The 25,846-nt window shown below is 38.8% G+C and overlaps 1 protein-coding gene across 2 annotated transcripts in view; it reads left to right on the top strand.

Moving 5' to 3' along the window:
• LOC144643379 (myoferlin-like) overlaps nucleotides 1–25,846 on the top strand; it is a 37,231-nt gene that overhangs the window by 3,643 nt on the left and 7,742 nt on the right. The window contains exons 5-51 of one of the 2 annotated variants that reach the window (XM_078502591.1): nucleotides 47–237; nucleotides 922–976; nucleotides 1,163–1,294; nucleotides 1,716–1,778; nucleotides 2,154–2,204; nucleotides 2,302–2,332; nucleotides 2,774–2,835; nucleotides 3,178–3,225; nucleotides 3,795–3,845; nucleotides 3,965–4,011; nucleotides 4,529–4,611; nucleotides 4,911–4,978; nucleotides 5,611–5,679; nucleotides 5,937–6,005; nucleotides 6,287–6,330; nucleotides 6,633–6,715; nucleotides 7,051–7,151; nucleotides 7,242–7,355; nucleotides 7,725–7,824; nucleotides 8,418–8,614; nucleotides 9,696–9,808; nucleotides 10,389–10,485; nucleotides 10,718–10,864; nucleotides 11,682–11,834; nucleotides 12,729–12,878; nucleotides 13,894–13,977; nucleotides 14,122–14,201; nucleotides 15,113–15,230; nucleotides 15,319–15,424; nucleotides 15,922–16,049; nucleotides 16,136–16,330; nucleotides 17,362–17,413; nucleotides 17,522–17,599; nucleotides 18,338–18,522; nucleotides 19,265–19,414; nucleotides 19,819–19,917; nucleotides 20,134–20,298; nucleotides 20,915–21,098; nucleotides 21,217–21,359; nucleotides 21,600–21,686; nucleotides 22,190–22,285; nucleotides 22,964–23,101; nucleotides 23,635–23,751; nucleotides 23,937–23,972; nucleotides 24,403–24,494; nucleotides 24,830–25,000; nucleotides 25,366–25,523. In XM_078502591.1, coding sequence (XP_078358717.1) covers nucleotides 47–237; nucleotides 922–976; nucleotides 1,163–1,294; nucleotides 1,716–1,778; nucleotides 2,154–2,204; nucleotides 2,302–2,332; nucleotides 2,774–2,835; nucleotides 3,178–3,225; nucleotides 3,795–3,845; nucleotides 3,965–4,011; nucleotides 4,529–4,611; nucleotides 4,911–4,978; nucleotides 5,611–5,679; nucleotides 5,937–6,005; nucleotides 6,287–6,330; nucleotides 6,633–6,715; nucleotides 7,051–7,151; nucleotides 7,242–7,355; nucleotides 7,725–7,824; nucleotides 8,418–8,614; nucleotides 9,696–9,808; nucleotides 10,389–10,485; nucleotides 10,718–10,864; nucleotides 11,682–11,834; nucleotides 12,729–12,878; nucleotides 13,894–13,977; nucleotides 14,122–14,201; nucleotides 15,113–15,230; nucleotides 15,319–15,424; nucleotides 15,922–16,049; nucleotides 16,136–16,330; nucleotides 17,362–17,413; nucleotides 17,522–17,599; nucleotides 18,338–18,522; nucleotides 19,265–19,414; nucleotides 19,819–19,917; nucleotides 20,134–20,298; nucleotides 20,915–21,098; nucleotides 21,217–21,359; nucleotides 21,600–21,686; nucleotides 22,190–22,285; nucleotides 22,964–23,101; nucleotides 23,635–23,751; nucleotides 23,937–23,972; nucleotides 24,403–24,494; nucleotides 24,830–25,000; nucleotides 25,366–25,523 — 4,981 coding nt within the window. The remainder of the gene's footprint in view (nucleotides 1–46; nucleotides 238–921; nucleotides 977–1,162; nucleotides 1,295–1,715; nucleotides 1,779–2,153; nucleotides 2,205–2,301; nucleotides 2,333–2,773; nucleotides 2,836–3,177; nucleotides 3,226–3,794; nucleotides 3,846–3,964; nucleotides 4,012–4,528; nucleotides 4,612–4,910; nucleotides 4,979–5,610; nucleotides 5,680–5,936; nucleotides 6,006–6,286; nucleotides 6,331–6,632; nucleotides 6,716–7,050; nucleotides 7,152–7,241; nucleotides 7,356–7,724; nucleotides 7,825–8,417; nucleotides 8,615–9,695; nucleotides 9,809–10,388; nucleotides 10,486–10,717; nucleotides 10,865–11,681; nucleotides 11,835–12,728; nucleotides 12,879–13,893; nucleotides 13,978–14,121; nucleotides 14,202–15,112; nucleotides 15,231–15,318; nucleotides 15,425–15,921; nucleotides 16,050–16,135; nucleotides 16,331–17,361; nucleotides 17,414–17,521; nucleotides 17,600–18,337; nucleotides 18,523–19,264; nucleotides 19,415–19,818; nucleotides 19,918–20,133; nucleotides 20,299–20,914; nucleotides 21,099–21,216; nucleotides 21,360–21,599; nucleotides 21,687–22,189; nucleotides 22,286–22,963; nucleotides 23,102–23,634; nucleotides 23,752–23,936; nucleotides 23,973–24,402; nucleotides 24,495–24,829; nucleotides 25,001–25,365; nucleotides 25,524–25,846) is intronic. The other variant, XM_078502592.1, reaches the window with a different exon arrangement.

Below are 25,846 nucleotides of genomic sequence, written 5' to 3'. Positions count from 1 at the left end.
TTTGCTTAGCCCCTGAAAATAACTTCTGTCTACAATCTCGTCGCAGGGGAAACTTATGCTGAGGCTTGAGTACTCGCCACCTCCTGGAACTGGTGGTGACACTGGAGGAGGCGGAGGTGAAGAGGCTGGAGAAGAAGAAGGGGGCGAAGAAGGCGATGAAGAGGACGAGGAAGGAGAGGAAGGGGAAGAGGGAGCAGAGCCTGGGAAGCCGGGACAGCCTAAAAGAAGGAAGAGAAGGTGAGACAATATTTCAGAAATTCCGACCCCTTTGCAGTGTGCAGGACGCATGTCACATATGAGCCTAGCAAATGACCTACAATCATTGACAAAAGTCGTTGGCCCACCCACACCCATTCCCCCGTTTCAGCGTTGATAGCACAATTTGCCCAAACTCCTCGTGTAGTGCGTTTCCGTTTGTCAGCAAAAGTAGGCAGCAATTGAAGGCATTATTTTATGCATGCTGCGCAACATTGCAAATGGAGAGAGGGGAAATTACTTAACTTTTTTTATGTTTCAAGTAAAAAAACGGCAACTGCGCCAAGGTTTTGTCAATGATTTTAGCTGGCCCCGAGTCTCCCTCTTGCCTACCTGTGGTGGTTACCTGTGGCTGATGTACGGACTAAAGGTCACGGGTTCGACTGTCGTCGGGGACTCAGATTTCTTTCTTCGTCCCATGATCGTAACAAATGATTAATAGCTTCCTCGATGTTTCCTTTATAACCAGTAAAGAACGTTTGTCAATTTTACCTCGCAAGCTCGAACGCTCGTATTAATCTCGTTCCTAGATCTCTCTCTTTATGCGTTTTTCAATAGAAGATATATGGGGGTAAGGCATACAGTGCATTTTTTGTAAAGGGTGATAAGTACTTTTGAACGCGAGATTGCGGTCGTATTTATGCTAAACGTTTTATTCTTACATAGGAAACGATCCCGACGAGGAGGCAGAAAATGGTCAACTAAAGTGCAAGACTTTCAGGTACAGTTTTGATCTCTCCGCTTGAAATTGTTGATAATGATAGTACGCATATGCATATTCTGTCATTACCTTGGAATGAAGGTTTGTCATTGGCTCTCCGCTGTGCACAAAAGTGTTTTCACTTCTGAAATATATACGGTTTAGAATACAAATAAATAATAACATTTTTTCAACTCAATTTCACAGATCCGTATTCGAATCATTGAAGGTCGCCAGTTGCCAGGCGGCAATATCCATCCGGTGGTTCGAGTGACAGTCGCTGGTCAGCGGAGAGAAACAACAGTTAAACGGTCAACAAACAAACCGGTTTACAATCAGGTTTGAAAACATGCCTTTTTCAATCTGACCCTATATGTTGCTGATTTTTGTTAGACTGTTCACAGCCCTCTCGGCTATTTTCTCGTAGTTTTCTTCGATCATAGGCTTGATTTCCATCTCTTTTGTGGGAGTCCTGTTTTTGTTTGTTTGTTTGTTTGTTTTTTGCGTCGTAAAATAGAAGGGCTGGGAAAAGTCTAGACTTTTGTTCGAGAGTTGTTTTAGCTACGTTATTTAGACTGCTTCATTGAAATGTGTAGAAATCAAGCAATGCTTGTTTCGTCATGATTGGTTCTGGCTCATTCCAGGGTTGCGGCAAATTGCAGTGAAATTTGAATGGCAATCATTTTAAAACGCCTTGAATTGCCTTTTTTGCTACAAGTGACGGTTTTAAATATAAAGCTATGGATGTCGTTTATTTCAGACGTTTTTCTTCAACTTCCACCTTTCTGAAGCTGAGTTGTTTGATGATCTGGTTTGTCTCGAGGTAAGTGGCCAAACACATCATATCATTTCATTTCAATCATGTATTACAATTACTTGAAAGGGGATTGAAACCACTTTCTTCAAAAACAGAGAGTAGTCACTAAGTCAATCAACTGATTGGCAGCCGCCCATACATAAGCCTGGTTCACACAAGCGACATAACAACATAACGAAAAAATCAGTTTTCCTTTATTGTTAGACTTTTTATGTTTATGTCAAATCTTATATTTCTGCTATGTTATTATGTTGTGTTGTTCACACTGGTGACTTAAAACATCAACGTGACGTCTGCGTTTGCGTGACCTTGTTGTTATGTTGTTATAATACCACGTTCTAACTTCCATTTTACACTTTCAATTACAAATATTTTTTACAGGTCTTCAACTCACGAAAGCTGCGCTCTGATTCACTTCTTGGCTACTTTGAGGTGAGTTGAAATATTTAATTCGCTAAAGAGATCAACATCAAATTTGTCCTTTGAATGTCAATACAATTGATATTTAACATGTGTTTTATATCCACAGTGCGACATCGGAAGCATATCCGAAATGAAAGGTAAAGGTTGACTTATTTTTTCTGTGGTTATTCGTTTAAATATGGTTATTTTGATTCACAACCACTCATACTTGCGAATTCGTAAGCTATTCATTCATTCAGTCAGTCAATAAAATTCATTCATTCATTAGCGTCATTCAGTCAATCATCCGTTCATTCATTCGTTGATTCGTTGATTCATTCATTCATTCATTCATTCATTCATTCATTCTTGTTCGTTCATTCATTTATTCGTTTTTCCTTTGTTCGTTTATTTGTTCGTTCGTAGATTTTCGTTCGCTACTTGTCCAATCATTCGTTCTTTTTTTGTCTGTTTTGTTGTATATTCCCCACGAATACGCCTCTTTTGTAACATTCTTTTGTCAAGACGATTGCAATTTTCCAAATAAAAAAAAATGTTTAAGTAGAGCATGGTTGTCTAATAATATCTTAATTTTTCAGGTCATTCTTTTGTTCGTAAGTGGGTTTTACTGTCGGGTCCAGCGGACAAGGACGAGGACGAGGTTTGATACATCTAATCTTGTTTTGACAACGTCTTGAGTAAAAATACTGAGTATGCTTTTTAGCAGCTTCGTTTACAAAACTACGACATTCAGTATCTTACTGACAAATGTAATTAGTTTGCATAGTTTTCTTTCTTAACTCCAATTCGATCTGAAACAGTGGATGAAGAGCCACTCTGTGGATATGCAGTGCCTATTAAGTTCTTGTTAAAGTTGGGTTGGAGATTGCATTTGAAGGAGGGGAGTGTTGGCTGCTGGTCATCGACGATTTTAAACATATGATTAGCTATATGAAAACAATTTACCAGCGAGACTAAAATGATGTTTTTTTTGGCATATCAGGAGGAAGGAGAAAAATCCAAGAAAGTCCGTGGTGGAGAAACACCAGCAGTAAGTACAGTGACCATGATATTTTAAATAAACTTTCTCTTCCAAACACAGCAAATGAAACAATTAAAAAAAGTCAAACAAATCATAGGAACACTGCAGTGGTTTAATGGATTGTCGTAACTTCCCACTATATAGGGAGCGTTAGCAATGACGACGGCAACACCAAGGACAATGCCTAGAGAAAAATGAATTTATATTTTAGTTGAGAATCTTGCAATTATCGAGATATATTCAGTGAATCTATCGGTTTAAGAACTAGCTCCAGCTGAATATGTAAAGAGAGCGTTCAACCCAAATAGAAAAACGAAAAATTAGCCGACGTTGTTCAAAATAAAATACGCAGAATTTGGTCATTTCACGTTGTTGTTTTAAAGAAAACGGCTAGGTAATCAACCAAGATTTAAAACGCACATGCAGAGCTATTGTGCTGCTCATTAAACCTTTTGTTTAGCGACGTTCTCGTTGCCGTTGCCGTCGTAATTTGCTTAATTAACCCCTTTATACCGTAATGGACTGTCTTCTAATTTGTTTAGAATCCTGTTACGCAACTTTTTTTGGTTTATTTTTAGGGTTACTTGAAAGTCACTGCCATGGTTCTTGGCCCCGGAGATTCGCCACCTGTAAGTTTAATGAATTGTATTTGATGTTGTTGACACTGAGTGAAGTGACAGTAAGAGTCGGGTAGGTTTTGGGTAAAAAAAATATTTATTCTCAAGTTTTTAACTTAATTTATTTGTAGGCTGCTGCAAAAGCAGAACCTAAAGATCAAGAGGATGACATCGAGTCGTAAGTATCGAATCTAAATTCCCGCCGGCCCCTTGATAAGAATAACATCAAGTGAGAAATGTTCAAATGTCAATCATCGTTACAAGCGCAACCGATTATCCCATGAGTGACGTCATCGGTCACAGTTGTCTCATCAATCGGATGATGAATCTGGTCTTCATTTGGCGCAGCCAACTACTGAGAGAGATTTTGTTTTGAAATACTTCCACGAGTCCCTTTGTAACTTTTAAAGGTTGCTTCTATTTATTTTTCATACAAGATTCGATTGCATATTAGTTACATGTAAGAAGTGCTTCGCTTAAGTGACCGTTCTTTTATTTATAATCCCCCTCTTCCGCACAGCAGTTCTTAAGTGTACTTCCCCCAGAACGTTATTCAACCGTTAGCGGCCGATCTGAACATCACAACGCAATTCGCATTTTCAGTACAAACGATAGTACAAAATGGAATTGTCACTGTATATTACCGCGTTAAACTAATGTTTTCGTGACATTTTTATTGTTTTTTATTGTTTCAGTAACCTCCTAATGCCGCTTGGTGTAACTCGACAATCAGCCGTCTTCACTCTCAAAGTTTATCACGCAGAGGACCTTCCACAAAGTGAGAAAGTTTTTCATTAACGTTTAATTATCCAGAGACGTAGTGTTAAGTCCAACTCTATGTTTAGAGTGGTCTTGACCCTGTAATCAGACAACATATTTCACATTGACTTTCAAACTGAATTGAGCAGACACTGCAGAAAAAACTCGCATTCGCTTTAAACTTTGCAAATTACTGGGGTGTTTTTATTGTTGTTCTAGCTAAACTCGTTTATAAGCCTAGCTGCACATTTACTCTAATGCCTACTCTGCAGTAGTTTTACTGACAAATTTTTTTTACTTCCATTTTCTTTTGTTTAGTGGACACTGGAATTGGACGAAGCTTCAAGAAATTCTTTAGCTTCTTTGGAAGTAGCGACGACAAAGAGGTGTGCGCAACCATTGGTTTACTTTTTCCTCCTGTAAACTTAAAAACAAGATAAATTTAGTCCAAAGGGGTTTTTTGTCTTCCTTTCGCTTTTTACTATCCCCGATAAGTATGCCCTCTCACACTTGCTCACAGGGTCGACTAAAATTCTTGAGATAAAATACGAAGCTTGTATTTTCAAGTTTCGTAGCGTTTGTTATCTCCAAGGGTAAATAGAGAAACCGCTCACTTCTACTTTCTTGTGCTAAGTGTCCATCGCGTTTCTGTGTGAAAAGCACAGGTAGCTATACAAGTTATCACGCGTAAAACATCAAGTTCGTGTTAATTAAATTCAGGCTAGGTAAACTTATACCACACCGAAATTCGCGTTATTTTAATGCGTGCAAACAATAACTTTTTAAAGATTCGCATTAATTTAATAACGCGTAGATTTGGTTTGCGTTGTTAAAATGCGTCGTTATTGTTCTATAATAAGGTAATACTAACTAGCTTAATATTTTGCTCAAGTTTCGTTCTTTTGCTCGGTGCTTCTCAGTCTGTCTCTCTCTTGTTGTCAATTTTTCTGTAGGTAGGTCGGTAGGACGGAAGTTACTATGTTAATTCAATAAAATAACGCGCCTTTCTCTGTTACAGGACGATAAAGAAAAAGGAAAGAAAGGCCTTGTAGATCCGTACATGGAATTTAGCTTTTGTGGAAAGAAGGTAGTGAAATTTGATATTTTCATCTGTTGTATATCTTCCCTGCCTTAAGGCAGAGTTGCAATGCAAATTAGACTCTCCGTTTTTTCCTTTGCACTGGGACAGGTTAATAAACACAACTAACTTTGAATAAAATGTGCTCATTGATTGTGTTTAAGCAACCGACATTGACCATACTTTATGTTCCAAAGTCTGTTATATTTTGCAATTTACTTACCCAAGCGGCGCTGCTGCATTGTTTTTGTGCATTTTTTCCTCAGGCATCAACGCCCATCATATACCACGACAGTAACCCGGAATTTAAACAGTTCCTCAAGATTCCTCTGATGGTAAAATAAGTATTTCAAGTATTTTATGATGTAGTGCAGATTGTAATTATATGCCTTTTTTCAGCAAACCCGCTTGTACTTCTACATTTGCATTAAGTTTTTTAGAAGTTGGATCCACCTGCAGGCGAAAGCACCACGTTTTTCTCACTAGAGTTAGTACTAATGTAACAGTTACTAAGAGCTCGATTAGAGCTCGATTTTTCTATCCTCTCGTGTCAACAACAGAATTCTTCTCCTTTCTGTACCACTTTAAAAGTAATTTTCCTTATTTAATAACACAGCTCCCATCGATGTGCGAGAGAATCAAGCTACAGATGTTTGACTGGTAAGTCTTTTAAGACCTTAAGCATAATGAAATTCTGGTTGTTTGGAATTTATGAAAACAACAAAGCACTGGCTACTGGCCTCGTGTCTCAGTGGCTTCACAAAAGACATGGGTACAAATCCCTTGTTGAAACTGGAAAGGCTTTCAGTTTGTAAATGCTTAGGTTGTTGTAAATGTTTGTTGTTGTGTTAGAAAATCGCGATGTACTTTTAAAATAAAATTATTTTCGCTTTGTTTTGAAACCAGGTTTTAGTGAAATAACTTCCATCAGAAGATGAACCGACTTTGTATTTCATTTTCAGGGACCGAGGTTCGTCAGATGACTGTATTGGTACAGCATTCATCAATTTGTCTTCCATCGCTGGGCAAGGAGAATCAAGTGAAGGTAATTATGAGGTCATTGTGTTGGAATATTACAGTCAACTCTCGCCTTGCGGACACCCCGCTATTGCGGACACACGCCATTACGGACAAAATCCAAATCCCCTACGAATAAGGTTTGACTGAAAATGACTCCCGCTATTACGGACTCTCGCTATTACGGACACTAAACGACGCCCCGAGCGTGTCCGCTATAACATGAGTTGACTGTACCTTGTTATCCTCTTCAAGGTATACCAGAAACTCTTTAGACTACGTGCGTAATCTATGTTGTAAGGTGTATATGCAGCTTTTTAACAGTGCTGATAAAAATGTCGACTTGTTTTATTTTATTTGTAGGATTTCTGCCCCAGTTCGGTCCATGTTTTGTTAATTTCTACGGTTCTACCAGGGAGTTTACAAATCTTCCGGACGAGCACGATGATTTAAATAAAGGAATTGTAAGTATAATACTTGTCAGAACATTCAGATGTATTTAAAAAAATCGTTAGAGCAGCTGAATTAGTTACATGTTTTTTTTATTTTCTTAGGGTGAAGGCGTGGCATATCGCGGACGTGTTCTTGTCGAGCTGGCCACCACTCTGAACGAAGACATCAAGGCACCAACGGGCGTATTGCAGAATGAAGACATCATCAGTGCACAGGTCAGTTAGAGCTATTTATTAATTGTCCTTTACTTTGAACATCTAAGCCCCGCCCAACTGCAAGTTTCATTTCCTTGTGCCCATCTTAATCTCTGCGGAATAATCTTATTTCCATCTTTCTTGGCGTTTTTGTCACGAAGACAAAGTTTAAGTCGGGAAGTATATAACATAGCACGCAGTAATATCAGACGAAACCGGACGGAAAACAATCTTCAGTTGACAAGATCATCATATGGCCGGGACTTGCGTCATACCTTGCTAACTTATTCGGATGATGTCCGTTGTTCACATGTTAACAGTTCTATTTATTAAAAAACGTACGTACCCTCGCGCTTAATGTATGCTTATGAACAACTTTTCCATTTCCAGCCCTTCCTCAGACGTGAAAAGTACAAACTATTTGTCTGTTTCTATGAAGCACTTATGGTCTCAGAAACTGACGGGCCTGTGGAATTTGAAGTCAGCATTGGTGAGTGTTACGAGGCTCAGGAATCGATGCATCAATTTGCTTCTGGGACTTGTTTAATTTCTGGGCCTGAACTCCAAAATAAATAAATACATATATACAGTTGTTACCAGCGAATGTCGCATATGACAGTGAGGAGGCTAGTTTTCACTCCAGATGCATAGAAAATGATTGATTGTAACTCAAGAGGCATATTCTTGACCTTTCCGGTCATAGTATGGTGAAAAAAATACCATTTGGACTGAGAGAGGATGAAGGTCTTGCTTTTAATGGGCATCATTATTTTGTGTGCCTCTCTCCACCCAGGTGTATAAATGGGTACCGGGGACATAATGCTGGGGGGGGGGGGGGACCCTGCAATGGACTAGCATCCCATTCAGGGGAGAGTAGAAATATTCCTAGCCGCTTAATGCTACGGAAACCGGGATAAGCTCCGGCAGTGTGGACCGCTTGGCTCCTGGCCTATCCTCCCTTTATTATTTTGTGTAATGCCTTTGTTTTCGCGGAACTTTACCGTTTAGAAGCTTACTTAGTGTTAAGACATATCTACGTTTATAAAACGTACATGAGTACTTTTTCATCCACACATCAAACAGGAAACAATGGGAACAAGTTTGACGAGTCAGTAGCCCCGTGTAACACTCCTCCCTCCAATGCTGTGTATGACGGCTGCTTCTACTACTATCTCCCCTGGGGTCAGGACAAGCCCTGTGTGTGCGTGGAATGCTCCTGGGAAGACATCGCCTTCAGACTTGAGCCCGTCAACATCCTTAACAGAATGGTTGAGCGGTTGGTAAGTGTTAAGACCGTCAAAATAGTGATATCTGCCGTATGTACCTTGTCATTGTCTTATTATTATGTGACACTTTATTGCAAGTGGACCCTATTTCCCTTCACCCGCCAACTCTAAGTGAACTTGCTCGTAGGCTAATCGTGCCATGGACATGAAACCCGGCCGGGTTTTTTTGGGGCTCGATCCCGCCATTAACCTTTTAACGTTGTGCCGCCTTTTTCCTCCCCCCCCCCCCCCAACACCTACCTTCCTGACAACGAAAACATTATAGACGGTCTCGAACCCATTACGAGAGTTTCCTTAACGGAAACAAGATAATAAAAAATATATCTTTCGTTACACAAAAATACCATCTGTGAAGTTAGTAAGCTATGGCCAAAGGTGCTTCTCTTTTGTAGCACCTAGCCTATGGAACTCTCTCCCGAACTATATAAGAGAGAGCGGCTCGCTATCAGATTTTAAGACTTGTATAAAGACATACCTTTTTAACAAATTTTATAATTAGACTTTTAGTTAGTCAGTTAACCAGTAAATTAGGTAGTTTAGTCAGACAGTTAGTTAGTCACTTTGTTAATTAGTTAAGTTAGTTAGTTAATGAGTTAGTTTTTCATTTAAAGGTTTTAATGATTCTTAGTTTTTATTTCCATTTTTACAGCTTAGCCATTTTATTTGTTAGTTTTTCCTTTTATCACTGATGAAAAAAATTTTTTTAAGTAAATTTTACTTTTAAATAACATTTTTTATTGTAAAGCGCCATGAGCCATGGATATGGCGCTATATAAATCTTTATTATTTTTATTATTATTATTATTATTATTATTATTATTATTATTATTATTATTATTATTATTATTATTATTATTATTATTATTATTATTATTATTATTATTATTATTACATTCGTGCAACAAGGCAGATGGCCAGTTGTTGGCTTGCACAGGCATGAGGTGTCCCCGATTTGGAGATTATAGTCTCTATAGAAATGATTTCAAAACCTGTAAAAAAATGTTCGTGTGTTCTGCAAGCAATTGTGGAGTTGAAATCTGTTCAAGTAATTGTTGGTATTTGTGTTTTAATTTAGCGAGAATCTCTATCACGGCTCAAGCAAGCGGCTGAACTGTCTGAAGTCGGTGATGACCCAAAATTGAAAGACATGCTGTCTTCTCTGTTGGACAATCTTGTCAGGGACTGCAGGTATCATTATCCGTGTGTTTCAACATATACAGTAAAAGAGGCCAATTTCGATATATCAACTTCAAATTTAGCTCCCAGGCTAAGGAGAAATAAATGAACGAAGTATTAACAACCCTCCAAGTTAAGACCATTTTAGTCGCCATGGCGACTAAAATTTTGGAGCTGCCGCCAAAATTTGAGAAGAAGGATTGAAAGCATCAGCTTAATTTGGTGACTAAAATTTTTCACTGGCGACCAAAACTTGAGTAGTTGGGGGCCAAATGGCCACTAAGGAAAAAAAATAAACTTGGAGGGTTGATAAATATGTATTCATTCCTTAACCATGATGTGATTTCATTTGTTTTAGTCCCCTTAACCTTAGAGCGAAATTAGAATATTTAAACATCGAGATTGGCCTATTTAGAAGAGGACTTGAGTTTGATAGTTGACAAGAACGTTAATGGTACTGTGACCTTTCAGACGTTGCCTTGTAACTATACCGCACTTGCATGCATTGTAAACTTTCAAAAGTTTAATTTTTGTGTGTACCTAAAACGTAGCTGCAATGTACTGAAGAAATTAACTGTACTCTTGTTTCTAGAAATGAGTTGTCCCGTTTTCAAGAAGAAATTCCCAAGCTTTCTGGCAAAAGAAATCAGTTGGACAACAAACTCAATCAAATGAGATTGGACGAATTTGTAAGTATACAGTAACTAACAAGTTGTAAGTGGAGTTTTTAGGTTTCTTGTTGCATGCATATTACACTTTTGTATATACCACACAAGTGAATAGTGCTTTTCGCGCGCGCTGATTGGTTAACTTAGAGGTGATTAGCAAAGTACTATTCACCTCCACTTCGGTGAATAATTGTTAACTATTACAGTTTTGCGAGTTCATTATTTAAAGTCCATTTTTATTTTATTTTTGTAGAATTTCTTGCTAGAAGATATCGGCGCACTGCAGTGGAAGCTACAGCCGCCATTAGAGGGTGAACCAGAGAAGGATGAAGTGGAAATTACCGAAATGTTGACTGAGATTGAAAGTTACGCACAGCGACTTGAAGACTTGGCAATTGAGGTAATTACTTGACACATCTTTCTTCGTTTCTGTGTTAGGCTCGATTTCCGCCGTCTTCTCGGGTACGGTCTTTGTTCCTCCCCGGGGGGATGACCCCAGGTTCATTTTCCCGAAAAAGCGGCTGGAAATCGAGCCTATTTCTGTGTATGTGTTCATCTTAAACGTAGAAGATGAGGGAGAACCAAAGTAATGCATGGTGCATGTATCAAGTTAAATAAACCACCTTGGTGAGCTTGGGAAGCTAACGTTTTGAGTGTTTTGACGTTAGTCCTTTCAAGAAGCAAAGGGACTAACACTCGAAACATAAGTCTCCCTAGTTTTTCACGTGATTCATTTAATTTTGAGGTCACATTTACCAAAGCAGTTTCTGATTCTTATTGCAAAATCCCAAAAATCCTGAATCCTGATCTCCAAACTTAGGACACGTGGTATCGATTCTTCTAAGAAACGTCACTACTAAAAAAAGTAAGGGAAGAATTGGAAAGAAAAAGGTAATAGTGAAGAAATTATTCAACATGACACGAGCGTGGGACAAAGAAAAAATCTGAGTCCCCGACGGGAATCGAACCCATGGCCTCCCAGATACCGGTTGGGCGCTCTAACCAACTGAGCTACGAGAGACTCGTTGTGAAAAAGGTAATAGATCTCTTAAAACACGTGAAGACGTAAAGACAAAAATATTATGGATTATAAAGGTCAGAAAAATAGCCAACATTTTCGCGTTTCAAGTTGTTTGAAAAGCGCGTGTTGCCAGGTGTGGCAACATGTTGTGGGAAGTAGACATGTGTGTAATTCTATTTTCTTTTGTTTATCATAGCCTCAAGTCAGCATGCCAGACGTGATCATCTGGATGATAAGCGGAGATAAGCGAGTGGCTTATTACAGAATGCCATCGCACTTACTGCTGTTCTCAGAGACCGAAGTAGCTTGTGGAAAGTACTGTGGAAAAACCATCGAGCTTCAGTTGAAGGTTATCTTTAGTGGAAGAAACTTTTATATATTTTTATATATATTACTCCACCCACTACTTACATGAGTTAAAAAAACACTCACAATGCGTCTTATTTCAGGAGATGTTACTGAAAAAGAACGGGGAAATAGGGAAAATCCTTGTATAGAGCACCCAAAGTTTTTCCGAACCTCACCGACCAATCAAAAAGCTTCACGAATACTTCCAATATACCGAATGATGTCGCATTTTCTCTATTTTCTCAGTGGCATAAACAAGAACTGGCTAATCAATGGGTAACATTACAAAACGGCTCGTGAATGGCATAATAAATCTAAGACGGGCGAATATTAGATCCAGTTTGTAGAGATACAAGTCAGACTCACTGTGTGCTGTGGTAACCAATGACACGGGGACGGTCACCGGGAGAAGAGGGGGGGGGATACTCATAAACGTTTTGTACGGGGAGAATCCGCCCCGAGGTCCAACATCTTACACTTTTATTGCCACTTTTATTTGCCTTTCCGTATACTTTTATTAAAAAAGGTACCCCTTACATATACCGAAAAGACATGACATATGCCTTAAACAGGAAGTCTTGATGTCATTTTTATGTAGCGTTTAATAAATTTAAATGTTACAGTCATAAGATGCGTCTGTTCGAAATATTTAATTGAAGGCACTGTTAAATACCTAAATGACCTATATCCCTACCTTTTCATACACCTATACTTTTGAAATCCCTACCCTTTTATATACCTGTAGCATGAAAAAGGTACCCCTTTCCGGCGGAGCCTCCCCGTATAGGCCATTATAGGGAGTTCCCCCTGGTGGTGCTCATTACAATCTCTAAGACACGTTCATCGTTTGCCGCCTTTCATTAGCATTTTTGTACTTTCTTTTTTTGTCTTATAGTATCCTGGTAAGAAGGGACAGGACGTCAAGGAACACCCAGAACTTCCCGCCAAGTTGCGCGTAGAGATGTGGTTAGGACTGGAGAAACAACAGCAGTACTGGACTGCGCGACCAAAGACTGAGGGAGACTTCTGTGTCTTTGCTGAGACGGTACGTTGGCGGGAGTCAGAACTGTTTTGAATAGTTATAGGGCGATCTTTGCTGACGTCAGTATTTACATTTTGCTTCATTAGCATACGACTTTGCGTAGAGATGGCATCCTGCTATATACAAATTGACTCCAGAAGTTTACAGAGCATGTAAAACTTAACAATGGGCGAAATTTCCAGCTCTTTACGTGTTATATTAAATGAGATATTAGATTTAAAAACTGTAAAAATTTTGGGTGGCAAAAGCGTTAATGAGCCCATACATTCTATGTAAAATTTAGAGTTTTCAAACCCGCGTCAAAGAAAAAGTTTTAAATACATCTGGCTCAAATTTATAGCGAACGTTAATCGTGCCATGCTCTTTCAATATTCAGAATTTATATTTTTGTAGCTTGATCAGAGAGTGAGGCGCTTATGCTTATGAGGCAAATATTGTTAACAGATTCCCCTATACTATATAGGGCTAGATATGTCGCTCCATGCCTTATTATAGGATTTGGTATCCTTTCGATTGTAAGCCCACGATCGACTGTTGAGCTTTATATAGTTTCAGTTTGTCTTCCGTCTTTATATCAACTGAATAACGGCTTGTTTTAGCGAGAATGGGTCCTTTGCACCTAACGGTCACATGAAACAATATCTGCCATGCTCAAGCTGGAGGGCAAGCTACGCGCTGGGAAATCCAAAACGAAACGTTACTATGGAAACGACATTAACAAGTCAATCTTGACTTTCTCTTTGTTTTGGATGTCCCCGATTGCATAGCTTGCTCTCCAGCAAGGAGGATTTTGTGCCATGCTATAGCTGCATTTTCGTTTCTACTTGAGATTATTTTAGTTGGGTCACACCCTTACCTTAAGGACAAAATGCTGAAGTTCTCTTTTCATACGTTTAAAATGCTATAAAAATCATTGAAACTCCGTTTTATGCGATTTGCAGAAATGAAGACAATTATTACTGCATTATACTGATTTACGATGTGATTAATTATTTGTATCATTTTTCTTTCAATTCAGTATGAAAATGAAGTGAAGATCATCAGCAAGTGGACCCATAATAAGCTGTCGACTCGTCCCCACTTCTCTGATGCTTCTGGTGACGTAAGTAGAAAGTGGCTTACATCAGACTTGCATCTGACTGCGAGTACGAGTACGATTAAATCAGTCGACGAGAGAAAAAACAAAAGTTACAACAATTATTAATTATGGGTTTGCGTAACCCATTTTGTATTTCCTTTCTAACAGCTGGAACTACCTCAGGACAAGTTTCTTCCACCCGACGGCTGGAAGTTTGATGGCGGTTGGCAAAAGAAACCAGAATTAAGGTATACAGTCAAGACAACTCTCTCTTAACAGACACCTTTACGGGACGGACGCCTCTATAACGCACACCTCTGTATTGAGGCAGACACTTGGTGTTGGTCCTGTCCCTGCCATTTTTCAGTCATTTTACTGTAATTAACCCCCTATTAGACGGACAGTTTCTGCCGGTCCCGAAGGGTCCGCCGTTTTAGAGAGAGTTGACTGTATTTGAAAAGAGCATGCTAGACTGTTAACTGCCTCTCTACTTTTCAACGCAAAATACATCTCCCCTTTCTTTTCCCGGCTTTCAACGATGGAAGAAAAATACGAGAAACTAGAGCTCTGTGAACAGTCCGATTTGGTAACCTTATAAACCCATAAGCTTTCACGTCGAATACTTGATTAAAATCTCCATTTCTTCCCTGTATTATATATTTATATTTATAATTTGTTAGGCTTTTGTTACAACATATACAGGCCGCATCAATCCTTCGTTCATTTCATAATAATTAACACGATCTAATCTTGTGAGATAAAGATTTGGATGTAATATATCAAACACGAGCGGCAGTGTTTTATCGGGATATCCAAACAAAAAAAAAAAAATAAAAAGCGCAGGGAATATTTTTAAAAAAAAGAGGTGTTTGGATAGCAGAAGAAATAATCTCTCGAGTGTTTGAAATATCTTCTCAATCGAAACAAAAACTAAGGAGTAAACGGAGAAAAATAATGGTGAAAATCTATGCTAGTTAAGATTGGATATCCAAACCTCCTTCACGGTTATGATTTTTTTTATTTTAACTTGATGAATTATTAATGAGTCTGAAAAGTGTCATGAAAAAGTCACCAGTCAATTACTCCAAAGAATCAGAAGATTGCTGCGTTCTTCACCTCTTAGAAAATAAGACAAGTGTTCTGTTCGTTTTTCGTTTAGTTTGTTCCACGACCCAGATGAGGGCCACAAAGAATTCTTGGTTGAAGTGTTCGAGAATCAAAGCAGAAGCTTTCCCGGTGGAGATTATAAACCAGCGGAACATAACTGGACTGACTCGGTGAGATTGAACTTTTCTTTATTCTAGGTTACATTAAAATAATGTTACTTTTTCATGATCCAATTTTTTCTAACCCACTTTGTTATAGAACGGAGAAGATGTACCAGCACCAGCCACCCAAAAGCCTCCTCCCGGCTGGGCCTGGAAGACAAAGGAGTGGGAAGTAGACAAAAACAGAGCATGTGACGCTGAAGGTCAGTATTGCAAGCTGAAACGTGACGTCATAGTGTACTAATAAGAGAGTTCTGACTCCGCCCAATAATCTAAGACTTTCCAAAGAAGATAATAACAAGAAGAGAGTGGTGGAAAGGCTATTTATTGTAACTCGTACCCTAAGTTATTTCTGTTAAATCTACTTTGGCAAAATATCGGTTAGGTTAAATGGGTTGTCCTCTTTTTCTTTCCAATAATCGCGTGCCCCAAAGTACTAAATTCGAGACTTGTTTGTCTTAATTTGTCTTGCCGTTATTGCTGTAAATGTATAGGTCGGGTTTTTAAAGTTAAAAGGTTTTTTTTGCTTTTAAAGATCCTAACTTCTATAAATACATATCTTTTAATCCCGGTTCTGACAATAATATTTTGTAGTTCAACGCATCGATCCTTAAGCTGACGATTTTCTCAATTCTCAACACATTTCGCATTTATATCGTAAGAAAAAAGTAGATGCGAACTTGTTTTATTTTACTGGTAGGTTGGGAGTACGGGGTAAACCCGACTTACGGCGTGTATGGGCCAGTAATGAAGGCTTATCACATGTGCAGAAGGAGGAGACTCGTGCGGAAAAGGGAACTTGTGGATCCAAACGCAACTAAAAAACAGGTAAAATAAATTATGATTTGTTCTTCACACTAAAAAAAGGAAAGTTAACCTTTTAATCTTGTTAATTCCCCATCTTATATTTCCAGGATCACTTACAGAAGCTTTTAGCGGAGGGCTGGGGTTACGCGCCGTTGTTCAACATGAAGTTTCACGCTAAAGAGAAGAAATTGGATTTCGTGAGAAGAAGGCGCTTTTTGTTGAAGATGGTCCCAAGCTCCGGGAAGATTGATGGGTTTTCCTGTACTCTTCCACCAGTACTGAGAATCCAGCTCAAGAGCAAGGTAATGACCACCAAACCTCAATGTCAACATAAAAATTCTCCACACGAACAGGTCTCTTTGCATACCGTATTTTCTCGATTTACCGCCCGGCGTTTATTTCAAACTTGGCCTGGTGGACCTGGCGTTTATTTGAGTCCATAATTTATTTCAACAACGGTTAACACAACGGATTTTATACATTATTTTGACAGACTAACAAATTTCCATTACAACTACAGCTTTTTATACCTCAAATAAATGCTTGAGGGTTTTTTTTTTACAACTCATTTTGGAAACCCGGCGTTTATTTGAGACCGGGCGTTTATTCGTGAAAATACGGTATGTGATAATGCTAACTGGGGGAATTGTTGGAATATGAAGTCAAATATTTCGTCCTTAAAATGATTTTCTTGTGACTGTTTTTGGTTGTTATTTTGATAGGAAACGTGACGCTTATGCTAACGGAAGTAGCTTACTCGACACTGTCCCCTGTGCCCGAGACCCTATGTCTCAAACCCCATACCAGTACCCCATGTCCCTCACCCCACGCCCTGCGCTTCGCAGTCCAGTTAGAATCAAATCAAATCTCCTACTTTGACAACTGGTTTACATGAACAGCAGTCTTGAGTTCAACAACGTTGCTATGCTAACGTAAATAGTGGCCTCCCAACCGTTTAGTCTCCCACAAATCAGTTGAGGTTGTCTTAAAGTTTACGTTGTGAAGCCACCTTAAAAATCCCCTTTTAGTAAATTGTCTTTTTACTTAAGGTTTGTTGTTTTTTTTGTTTTCAAGAGCTATTAGTAAGACAGTCAGTCAGTCAGTCACTACAGTAAGTCAGTCAGTCAGTCGTATGAAGTAAAACCTTTTTTAGACACGATGATATTTAAAGCGTGAAGCTTGCGGGGTCGTGTGAACAAAAATACAGGTTAAAATAAACGAAATAAAATATAAAAGTAAGATAAATATAGAACTTAGACACTTCCTGTTCGGTTTTTAAAGGTTAATTTCGTTAATAACTTATTTACATGTACCTTGTTAATGTATCTCACAGGACGCGGAAAGCGCGCTATCCTTATCTCCAAGGATGTTTGTGTCGTTCAAGAGTAAGTAACCTTTGCCCTTCCTCCTTTTTCGTTGCTTTATTTTACCTCGCCGTGGCTATTACTATTACTAGCATAATATAATGCATCAATTTTCCATTTTCGTAACAGAGCCTCACAAGTATCAGTTATGGGTATATGTCTACCAAGCACGTGACCTCGTTGCCAAAGATGAAAGTGGAATGAACGGTAAGCACCCTCATTAAATTAACTGTATCGTTGTGCTTGTGATGTTTTGCTTTGTGTTATGTTGTTTGTTTGTTTTTTTTTTAAGTCATTTATGTTAAGTATTAAACTACACTCAACGTATATAACAATACGGATAAAACTGTACAACAACAGACAGAGAAAATTCAATTCAGCCCTTCAGGAAAGAAACCCCCCCCCCCCCTTTTCTTGAATTATAAAAAGGGAGAAGGGATAAAAATTTTTTCCAAAAAAAAAAAGCCCCGGCCGGGGCCCGAACCCGGCCGCCGACAGGAGTCCGGCGCACTAACCATCAGGCCACCGCGCCTCCTATCTTCAGAAAAAGGCACACCCTAAAAAAATCAAGTGTATAACTGTTCTGCGCTCTTACACCTGTGCAAGTCCTTTAATTTTTAGCTGTTTATGGAGTTCGGTGTGCGATAATATTTTTTTGTTAAGAAGGTATGCGAACACGTTCACTATAAATGGAACAATTGCTTCTACGAAGGATCTAAAGTTCAGAACTTTAAATTCAGACATAAAAAAAAAAAAAATTAAATTCAGACGCGGGGCCTTTTAACAAAACTGGAGTTTACATGGAGATAAGTCAGTCCACGTCTTTGTCACATAGAGACGTTCAATCTGCCAGCCTCTCAAACCGTTGTATTTGCTTCTATTCAACTTTGTGTGTAACAATTCTTGCAGTATGACCGTCCTTGTTTTTGCTTCTTTTCCTTTCAGATCCCTACGCCAGGGTTTCTTTCGCAAACCAGAGTCAAGTGACGCACACTATTACCCAGACTCCCTGCCCCACCTGGGATCAAACTCTGCTATATTTAAACGTGGAGATCTGTGAAGATCCAGAGAACGTAAAACGAAATCCTCCGAGCGTGGTGGTGGAATTGTTTGATTATGATAAGGGCATGGTACGTCTGTGTTGATAAACCAAACAATATTGTATTGTAATTAAATAAAATTTAAAACTCGTCTCAAGAGAATTCTCCGAGGCTATAAATGTTCTAGAAAACGAGGTTTTTGGGGCAGTTTTACTGTCCTTCTTCAGGTAATTGCAAAATGGCAGACTGTTGCTGTTCTTGTGTGCCCACGGTCTTATTTTTCGGTTAACCGTACGTTCGTAGCCAACGGTGTTACTCGGCACGATTCGTTTATGTTTTTTGGAGCCTTTGGCCTTATGGACCAATTATGTTCTTCTACTATATTCCGATCTTCCTCTTAATCAAAGAGGCGATTTAGGAAGGTTTTTTAATATTCGAGTTGTTCAAAAGAACTTAGTATCCGGTTTCCTCTGTGTTTTTTTCCCGTTTAGACAACTTTTTAATTTCATTTAATTATCTAATCATGAGAGGTTGGAGACGTTCCGGACAAACTACTTAATATTGTGCTACAAAGAAAGAAAAACTGAGAAGAAATAAACTAAAGTTGGAAAAATTTTACATTTAAGTAATGCAGAGAATGAAAGGTTAATGTAAATATCAACACTTATGCCAATTGACGTTTGTTTGCATATAAAACACCTTTCACAAACACTTGTGAAGAGTGACGTGGTTGAGGGAAATTTTGGAACCCGCAAAACAATTACCTAGGTAACTTAGTTCTTATCAGAACATTTACCGATTATATATTTCTATTCAAACTTCAAATTTAAAGGGAAAAGATGATTTCCTTGGTCGCTGCGTGCTGTTTCCCAAAATTCGACTCAAGGGAATTGAAGCCCCAGAGCCTAAACTACTGTGGCACAAGGTGAAGCGCGGAGACCAAGATGGCGGCGAGATCCTGGCCGAGTGCGAGTTGTTTTTGGTAAGGAATTTTAAGCTTACTTTTACTAACTGGTTCATGATTTGTTTGTTTAGTTGTTCAAAGATTTTGAAAAAAGAGCTCAAAAATAGACTGGGATCGCTATCAAACTAATATTGAGCTTTTGTCGAGCTTCGTGCGCCTGTTTGGATTTGTTGGTCATCCATTTCACAAAAATGGTGTGTATTTTAAACCATGCCCTTTTTCGTACGAAAAAAAAAAACATTTTTTGAATGATAACCATGGATAAAAGTTTTAAAGAAATTATCGTGATTTTGTCAATTCTGTTTGACATAATTACGCTTAGGTTTAATAAATTTTACAATAAACAGAAATTTTGTTTTTCAAATTAATCTTATACATTATAAGAACGAAACAAAATGTTGAAAAAAGTATTATTTTTCTAGGACGAGGGAGCAAAGCTGCCCCACCCTCCCTCGATGCGTGGGGACGTGTACCCTGTGCGTAGTAAAGTGAGACCTGTGGTACAGAGGACAGCGGTCGAGGTAAGACGTTATGTTTATAGAGTTAGACTAATAGCTTGAAGTAGAGCGCCAACCAGTTGTAATTCTGCCTTTTGTGCTATTTGCATGGGTTGCAATTACTCCTATGCAAGGTTTACCTCAGTCGTTGAAACACCATTCGAAGCTCTTTAAGTTTTGCAATGTGATAACAGCTTTTTACGCCTGAAGGTCAAACCATTTTATTTTACTTTACTTTAGGTTCTATGTTGGGGAGTAAGGAACATGAAGAAATACCAGTTGGCTAAAGTGACATCTCCTTCAATCGAGTTTGAATGCATGGGGACTGTCATTCCATCGCCTGTTATCGAGGACACTAAGAAGACGCCAAATTTCGCAGAACCAGTCTTGGAAAGGAGGATACTGGTAAGGCTCATTTTATCAACGACAATATTTGACATTAAACGATTGCAGTTTTTTTGCTTGTTGTTTTCGTTTTTTGTTTGTTTGTTTTTGTGTCGGTCTGCCGCGATAAGTTGTTGGTTTACCGAGTCTGTCCCTCTGCCTGTGTTTGTTCGTCTGTTGTATGTCTGTCTGTCCAGGCACGGATCAGGAAAAATGGTGACCGTTTTCCGATGACATGGGCGGCGGTTAAGGGTCCGGAGGTATGCTCCCCGGGAGAAATTTTTAGATAGTATCATTTCCGTATATTTAGAGTCACTCGGACCAGGCGTTGACCAATTTCCGTGAAACGGTGGAAACCGGTCTGGATCCGCGTCTGCTGTCTGTCTGTCTGTCTGTCTGTCTGTCTGTCTGTCTGTCTGTCTGTCTGTCTGTCTGTCTGTCTGTCTGTGTCTCATCACTACTGCTTCTCAGCCAGTTGATATACATATCCCAACTTGACAAGTACTTCCCAAAAATAGATTATTATCCTTTAAAACCCAGATTTCTGTCCATGAAACTCGTGAAGTCTGCCAACACCAACTGCTCGCCATCTTTTTAACTTAACATTGAATAACATTCAATCTTTCCTTGTTATAAGAACTTACCAGTGGAAGACATGTACTCGCCACCAATCAACATCCGGGTCAAAGACAACCGTGCATTTGGTCGTAAGCCCTTGGTTGGCATCCACTCAGTCAAAGCTCTTGGACCCTTTAAGTGCAAGCTGCCTTCACCTTCACAGAAAACACCTGACGACGAAACTGAAGTGGATGGTAAGTTAGGTACTTCATTCTTGTCTTCCTATCTGCAGCCAACTATTAAGTTATTGTCGTCGTTGCTGCTAGTGCAACTGCTACTGAGTTTAATTTCCTTTACCTTTCTTAATGTTTCATCTTGCAGAAGTACTTGTGGATTTGACCGATGCCCCACCCCCTCAGAAAAAGATTTGGCCGCCGCCAGAGGACGTTGTAGATGCCCCACCACCGAAGAATGCAAAAGAAAAGGCAAAGGCGGAGAAAGAAAAGCAAAAGAAACTTTTGGATGTAAGGAACAAAACTCAAAACGGCCACGTGACAACATTACAAGATACACTTTACAGTCAACTCTCTCTACGATGGACAGGGACGGGACCAAATGCAAGTATCCGTCTTGCAGAGGTGTCCGTTTTATAGAGCTGTCCGTTAAGGGAAAGTTGACTGTTTACCAAGATATTAACTGATCATCTACAGTTATTACAACTATAATTATTGCCGGATATTAATGATGATTTGTTACTTTTACAGGAGGCAAACAGGTTTGACTGGTGGTCCAAGTACTTTGCCTCGTTGACTGGGGCTGGTGGTGCAGCGAAAGTCTCTAAAGGAGACAAGGTCTGACAATGTTTGTTTGTGTGGTTTTTGTCGTTTGTTTCGGTTGGGTGTTTGTTTCGTTGTTTGTTTTCTTTTTCTTTTTCGCGGTAATTAGTACAGTTACACTTACACAAGAAGCTTTAGAGAATTGCTTTATTAACAAGAAGTAGTATTTTGCACACATAAATTGCATAAATTGCATAAAAGCCATGTCGCAATACGTCAGGTAGTGTATTGTGTTGAAAGCTATCTTCAAACTGGGATAAACCTAAGAAACGACTTTTTTGGTAGAAGAAAAAAAACGAAAAGGTTATTGACAGCAAAGCAGAAGGTCAGAGAATGGTACGGCTGGCTGAAATTAAGAAACAGGAGCTTAAAAAATGTAAGGTAATTTGTTTAAGGTTTCCCTTTCGTGACAAAGCATCTTTCATGGGATTTGATGTGATGGTAAGGTATGATGTCATATTAATTGAAAGATGGTTTTAATAGTCACGAGCTAATTTTGTACCCTGTCAATTTCCCAGCTCGTCGGTTTGTTCACTAATAACAAAGAAGGGGACAAGGCTGACTTTAATGAACACACCATGAAATACTTGTCAAAGGGCTACGACACACTCAAGGTAAATGAAGTTTTATTATTTCTTTTCTGACTGTTGACTTTATGGTCATGAGCATTCTCATCCCCAGAGCCCTTCCCTCGCCGGGGCACGAGGAACAAGTGGCTCTGGGTACACATGATCTGATTGGCCATATTTTTAACAAAGAGAATTTAAATCTAATAAATCAAATCAACCGTTTAAAAATCTCCTTGTTGTAGGATATTTTAAAAAAAGATGATTTGATTGGTTAGATTTAAATTCTCTTTGTTAAAAATATGGCCAATCAAATCATGTGTCCCCAGAGCCACTCGTACTTGTTCCTCGTGCCCCGTGCCAGGCTCTGCCGGTTAAGAGGAACAAGTGGCTCTGGGGACGAGAATGTAATCATGAGCATTTGTCTGCTTGTTCGTCTTCGCACCATCAACTAAAACCCACTCGTAATTCACAAGCAGACTTCGAAATAGTAATAATAGTACAACTTCAACTGAAGTCCAAGATAACCACGATAATCAATAATAAAAGCACCATTTTGCAACACTGTGTTCTTTCGACAGAAATTATAAAGCTGTAGCTTTCACCTAAGAGTTGATTTTTAACTAGTTTTGCTCTTAAGAAAACAACTGTGTTATTACTCATTTCTATCTATCCGCAATACAACATCATTTTCGCATGAAACTGATCTATTGTGATGTGCTGTAGGTTTATCACAAGGAACTGGAGAAGGTTCCAGAGTTCAAAGGCTTCAATGACTTCATTGCAACGTTTCCGCTTCGTCGTGGAAAGACCAAGTCGTCGAAAGACGACGAAGAAGATGACGGCATAGTCGGTGAATTTAAGGTACGAAGAAACCAACGCCTCAACCTGAGTACTAGAGACATTAGTTGGGCATTTCCTACCCCATTCATAAGTCGCAAATGCCGACGAGAGCAAACGCTCTGGTACCCAGAACACCGATGACTATCTCTTTACGCAATAAACACCACAAGCTCAATTTACCCCGCTCTAAAACCAAGGTACGCAATCAAGGAGTCAATGGAGGTGAACAACTGTAAGGGGGCCAATAGAGATAAACAATTACGGAGCTATTAGACGTACGTTAGAGTACTAAATAATTGTGCACAGTTAAGAGACCTATAGTGGTTCACATAAGAAAACAACGGGCAAAAAAAAGATACCAAATTAAAAGGGTCAATAGATGTACACATTAAGGAAGAAAACAGCTGCACAAAAATAACGTCCTAGATATAACAGAGTTCAGAGGCGTTAGAATTAAAATTCTTCCTTTAGATTCAAATTTATTTTTAAAATTCCGTTGTGATAACAAAAGCACTGTGTTTTAAACATTTTTTAATGGATTTTTTTCTCCTTAGGGAGCGTTCCGCATTTACCCCATTCCTGACGAGACTACCGAGCTTCCTGAAACCATGTTCGCAAATCTTCCCAGCAGTGAACCAATCGAATGCACAGTGCGAGTCTACGTAATCCTGGTGAGTTAAGTCTGTGATATGCGCCACAGAGACACTTTTCTTCAAATATGTACAAGAAATGTTCATCGAAATTCTTTGTGAACGGTTAAGTAACAAAGCCTATCTAAATGTAAGGAAAGAACGTTAACGAATGGGAAACCTACTTAATTGACTAAGAAACGTTTTGATCTTTTCTTTCCTATTAGGCAAGCGAGCTCCAGCCGCAAGATCCTAGTGGATTGGTAAGTTCTATTCTTGAAAGTAGTCTTTGTTGCTGTTGTTGTTGTTGTTTGTAACAAGCATTTCAATGTCGAGCAAAAATTAAGTAATGTTTTTAAAATAGACGAGCAGTGGTGCTTTATCAAGTTTAAAACACGAGGTGCAACCGAGTGTTTTAGAAAAGCACCAACTGTGAACTTATTGAACGGTTTCAAATTAAAAAACCTCTAATGTAGATCTTTTCATTCTTGCACTGATAATTGGACATAAAATTTAGCCGTGTCTTTATCAGATATAAAGTCACTCATTAAACATTAATTTCCTTTGTATTTTCTAAATGAATCATAACTGAGTTTTTGAACACCACCTTTATCAAAGTTGAAACCCGGTGTGTAGTGAGCTTTCGCTATATCGAATCAAAGGAGCTTATATGGAATTTCTTGTTTCTTTCAGGCTGATCCTTACCTCATTGTGTCGCTTGGAAAGAAGAAATATGACGACCAAGACAATTTTCAACCCAACACACTCAATCCAGTGTTTGGAAAGTGAGTTAGATGTTTTAGAAACGAACCTACTGCAGTTTGAAGCCAGATACTGAATTAAATCATTGTTTAAGTTTGAATCAAATCGTGGTTTGAATGTTGAACTATTTATTTCAAAAATGGAACATTGAAACGAGCAATGGTATCAAATTTCTATAATAAACTTCAGTCTTACTTCCATGCTGAGAGGCAGTGAAATTTGACCGGTTTCTAGAGTAATCAGAGAAAGCAACAAACATTTTTTCAGTGTTAAAATGACTTGAAATTGGAGGGGAATCCTTTTAGTGTGATAAACAATCTGTGTTTACAGCTCAAGTGTTCTTTTTATTTTCACGTAGGATGTTCGAGTTTAAAGCGTCCATCCCTCAAGTAAAGGATCTAAAAATCACAGTGATGGATTACGACTACCTGAGCAGGGACGATCTGATTGGCGAGACCGTGGTGGACCTGGAACAGAGGCTGTTGTCTCGCTTTCATGCAAAATGTGGTTTGCAGAAGACATACTTCACGTAAGTACAGACCTACTAACCTAACTTAGAGTACTTCAGATTTCAATTATTCAATTACAACAAATGCGAAACGTGCATTGAAGAAATCGGAACACGAAAAGAAAACATGAACCAATTCAAGAGCCAAGTACGGAAAAAAAACTCGTAAGTCACTGAAATTGCGATTGCTTTGGACTTGCTCTTCAGTGATTAGTCGACAAAACGGTATGTTTACTCAAGTTAGATAACGAAAGGAGAATGTTGCACTGCCAAGGCTTTGGACTTATTATAAATATCATAACTACTTTTCGACATGCAATGAAAACTACAAAATAATATTACAAATGACCAAATGCTGTATTAAACTCTCTTTTGGTTCTTTACAGATCTGGACCTAATGTATGGCGTCATTCGGAGAAGCCGTTCAGGATTCTTGAGAGGTATTGTGAGATGACCATGAAGCCTTTCAACTACTTCGCGGGCAAGAAGGAAAATCCTGACAGGATTATCATAGCTGACAGAGAATACACTTTGAGCCAATTTGGTTAGTAAAGCATTTTAACTCTGTGTAATTAAAAAGAAAAGAAAGGATTGAAAGAAGATTGAATGCTTGGGTTCACGGGTTCTCACTACTTTGTTTAGTTATGAAGTCTATAAAACGACTCGATGTTCGTTAAAGACTTACTTTTTAAACACAAATGTTTAAGGTTTCGAAGCTTCACCCATCCATCAACTCAAAGCAAATTTCTAGAAAACATGACCGTGACGGTGAAACTGTTTTTAGTGCAGAATGCACTATTGTGATGGTTTGGTGGGTTGGCGTCTGCTAAACCCCTAAACCACTAAACCGCTAACGCGGTGTAAACT

Source organism: Oculina patagonica, chromosome 2, assembly GCF_052425735.1.
Source record: "Oculina patagonica isolate OP01 chromosome 2, crgOcupat, whole genome shotgun sequence".
NCBI lineage: Eukaryota > Metazoa > Cnidaria > Anthozoa > Scleractinia > Oculinidae > Oculina > Oculina patagonica.
This window is presented reverse-complemented; position numbering and strand designations above follow the sequence as displayed.